Genomic DNA, 3,948 nt, shown 5'->3' with positions numbered 1-3,948 from the left:
CCGCTGTTTGATTCATGTGTGAAAGTCTGTCGGATCAGGAACGCTGGGTGATCAACGCCTGAGGTCAACAGGTGGATGAAAACCAGCATCTCAAAGGACCTGTTTAGCCTTGAACCGCTCAACATGTCTAGGAAAATTATTTTGCAGTCTGCATGAGTTTGAAGACTGGTTTATTGCTCATATGCAGGTGAAAGTTTGCTGTAAATCTGCTCGCCCTCAGGCCATCCTGCATGAGTTTGAAGACTGGTTTATTGCTCATATGCAGGTGAAATTTTGCTGTAAATCTGCTCGCCCTCAGGCCATCAGGATGAGTTTGTGTCTTCATCAGGTTTGGAGAAATGTAGCATTGCATCAGTGTCTCACTGCAAGTGAATGGGTGCCGTCAGAACGAGAGCTGATAAAAGATCTCCAGATGTTAACTGATGGACTGGAGTGCTGTGGATTATTGTGATGTTTTTATCAGCTCTCGTTCTGACGGCACCCATTCACTTGCAGTGAGACACTGATGCAATGCTACATTTCTCCAGATCTGATGACGAAACAAACTCATCCTGATCTCGGACGAGCACATTTTAATAGCATCTCTCAGAAGTATAAACTGTGTTATATTAAATAATTTATTTACATGAACCAATGCTAAAAGTACAATAAGGTTCAATGAATGGAAAAAGACATGCTGGTTTATTAGGATGCATCGTTATACTGGTGCATAAAAATGTCACGATGAAACAAATGTAGCGACAGATCTCTTCATCTGAGTGTAACAAATGATCATTAAAGAATAGATGTGGGGCGGGGCTTGGTTCTGTGCATCAGTTGTTGAGATGTGGGCGTGGCGTTATATGTAAATGAGTGTGAGCGTGTGGGGGCGGAGCTTACGAGCATTAAATGATTAATTTTCACTGAAATCTGCAGTTATGATTTTGTGATTAGACATTACAAAGGCAAAATGAGCAAGTGATGCAATGCTGCATTTCTCCAAAACAAACTCATCCTGATCTTGGGAACCTGACGGCCTTGACTTCTCAAAAATGCTCACCTAACAATCATAGCAGACCGACCTACAATTAAGTTATAAGTTCAGAATCTGCCCTATATATATATATATATATATATCACATTTCACACTCATGGCTCAAATATTTACGCTTGTCTTTCAGCTGACAAAACCAATTTGCATAAGCAGGTCTAAAATTGATGGCAATTTTAATGTATTTAACTTGTGACTCCTGCCAGATGTTCTCAGATGTTTCCACATGTTCATCATAACCGAGCTGAATAATAACTCATAACATGCACATATTATATTACACTAACTATAATAAATGCAAAAAGTATCCAAAAACAATAATAAATAAATCAATTAGAAATTAAATATTTCTCAACGAATTAATTGTCAAGTAAGATCAGGTTAAGTTTAAAAAGTAATCAAATCAATTCTTCATTAAATAAGTTAATAATAATCAGTAATAATGCACAGTGTGGTGCGCCATGCGGTGTAAGAACCACGTGCGTGAAGTCTCGCAGAGTCTCGTCTCTCACTGAGGTCTCGCGTTGCTCCCGCGCGCGTTTCCTGTTCCGGGGTCGGTCGTGTACGCTGAGTGTGTGTTTATGTGCTCGTGTGTGTGAGTGTGTGTGACGATGATGATGGCGGAGCTGGTGCAGGGACAGGCCTCGGTGGCTCAGCCCGGGATGAAGGACGGATTCGCGGACCCCTTCCACCGCGCGAGACAGGTAGACGCGCGAGCGAGCGCGAGAAGGCGAGCGTGAGTGTGTTTGACGCGCGCGTTCGGAGCGAGAGCGTGTAACGTTAGCTGTTAGCCGCTAGCTCTGTGGGAGCTTTAAGAACTCCAGCACACACACACACACAGATTAAGGCCACAACACAACAGCCGTAAAACACAATTTACACACGCTCGAATCGCGCAACATCGCACTGACAACAACTTTCTCGCTGCCCGCTCGACCACAAACTCCAAAAAAGCACTGCTGCAACCTGGTTGTCTCTCTCTCACACACACACACACACACACACACTCACACTCACACACACCTTAAACTTCAACACGCGGCGAGCTCCAGGCTTCGCGTAAAGGTTCGTGCGTCGCGTGAAGTTAGTTGTGCACGTTGACACTTGTGTTAAAGCTCACACACACACACACACACACACACACACTCGTGTAGTGGATCCTCAGAGGTGATCATGTGCTCGGAGCACTTTTAGGACTGAAGATCGAACTTCATCTCTCTGTGTGTGTGTGTGTGTGTTTCACATCATCATACTTGTGTTCTTCAGAGGCCTTGTGCTTCTGCTCACATCACTGCACTTTCACACTCAACCTTCATCTGACCACTACATACGGTACATCTGCTCAGATGAAGATTACACTTATTAAAAGTGCTAATTTCACTGTTACATACAGCTCTGCATATAGTACATCTACTCGTATTTAATACTCATAATCTTCATCTCAGCGGAAATACTACAAGCAACACTGTCATGGTAAAATGACTATTATAATGATTAAAAGTGCTCATTTTACCATTACATACAGTATTGCATGTAGTATATCTGCTCAGATGAGCATTTTTAATACTCATAATTGTCATTTTACCTCTACATATAGTATTGCATGTAGTACATCTACTCATATGAGCACTTTTAATACTCATAATTGTCATTTTACCTCTACATATAGTATTGCATGTAGTATATTTACTCGTATGAGCACTTTTAATACTCATAATTGTCATTTTACCTCTACATATAGTATTGCATGTAGTATATTTACTCATCATTTTACCTTTATGTATATGGTATTGCAAATAGTACATCTGCTTAGATTAGCACTTTTAATTTTCATAATCTTCATGTCATCAGTTATACGGCATGCAGTACTATATTTAATGGTAAAATAGAGATTATGGCTATTAAAAGTTTGCATATGAGCAGATATAATACATGCAATACTGTGTGTGTAGTAGTAAAATAACTGTTATTATTAAAACTCCTCTTTTTGCTATTACATATAGTATTGCATGTAAATACTACATCCAATACTGTATGTAATTGTAAAATGAGCACTTTTAATAATCATTATCTTAATTTTACCATTGCATACAGTATTGCATGTAGTATATTTGCTCAGATATAGATTGTAACTATTAAAATTGCTCATATGAGCATATATACTACATGCAATACTATATCTAATGGTAATATATATATATATATATATATATATATACACACACACACACACATAATGCACTTGTTGCACTATACTACATGTAATACTATATCTAATGGTAATATATATATATATATATATATATATATTTGTTATTATTATTATTAAAGTGCAAATTTTACCATTACATAAAGTATTGCATTTAGTACATCTACTCATATGAGCATTTTTAATACCCAAAATCAAAACTTTACCATTACATTAGGGCTGCCACTAACGACTATTTTTGTTTCGATTAATCTATCGACTAATTTATCGATTAATCTAAACGATTAATTTCCCACAAAAATTTTTTTTAGAACATTTTATTAAACTTGCAACTTTGCCATTCAGTAGTGTACCATAAAAAAGTATAAATGTAAACAAGCCATTGACGAAATGTAAAACTAAAAGAGTAAAAATCTAAACAAACCTAATAAAAAGAAAATAATTACGAAAGTCTAGCATGTTCTTAATGTCAATATATTAAAGTTATTATAAAAAATTGTAAGTATTAAAAGAACTCTTAGAAATGTGTAAACAACAGATTTAAACAGACATCTCCAGCATGATGAACAAAATGAACAGAGGGCTTCAGTCGTGAAACTCCAAATGAAATCCAAATTTCTATGAAATCCTTTTTTAAAGCAAAAGTAAAGTGCAACATAAGAGTGCAAGAAGCAAGTGTCCATCTCATAGTCCAAATCACTGAAATCAA

At 37.3% G+C, this 3,948-nt stretch overlaps 1 protein-coding gene across 1 annotated transcript in view; it reads left to right on the top strand.

Annotated features, from left to right (window-relative positions):
* Nucleotides 1–1,564: 1,564 nt before the first annotated feature.
* LOC107731309 (far upstream element-binding protein 3-like) overlaps nucleotides 1,565–3,948 on the top strand; it is a 37,541-nt gene continuing 35,157 nt past the window's right edge. Inside the window, exon 1 of the mRNA XM_016542362.1 lies at nucleotides 1,565–1,734. Coding sequence (XP_016397848.1) covers nucleotides 1,642–1,734 — 93 coding nt within the window. The 5' untranslated portion in view covers nucleotides 1,565–1,641. The remainder of the gene's footprint in view (nucleotides 1,735–3,948) is intronic.

Source organism: Sinocyclocheilus rhinocerous, unplaced genomic scaffold (genome assembly GCF_001515625.1).
Source record: "Sinocyclocheilus rhinocerous isolate Xijiao unplaced genomic scaffold, SAMN03320098_v1.1 scaffold2594, whole genome shotgun sequence".
Lineage (NCBI taxonomy): Eukaryota > Metazoa > Chordata > Actinopteri > Cypriniformes > Cyprinidae > Sinocyclocheilus > Sinocyclocheilus rhinocerous.
Note: the sequence above shows the minus strand (reverse complement) of the source record. Positions and strands in the feature narration are given on the sequence as shown.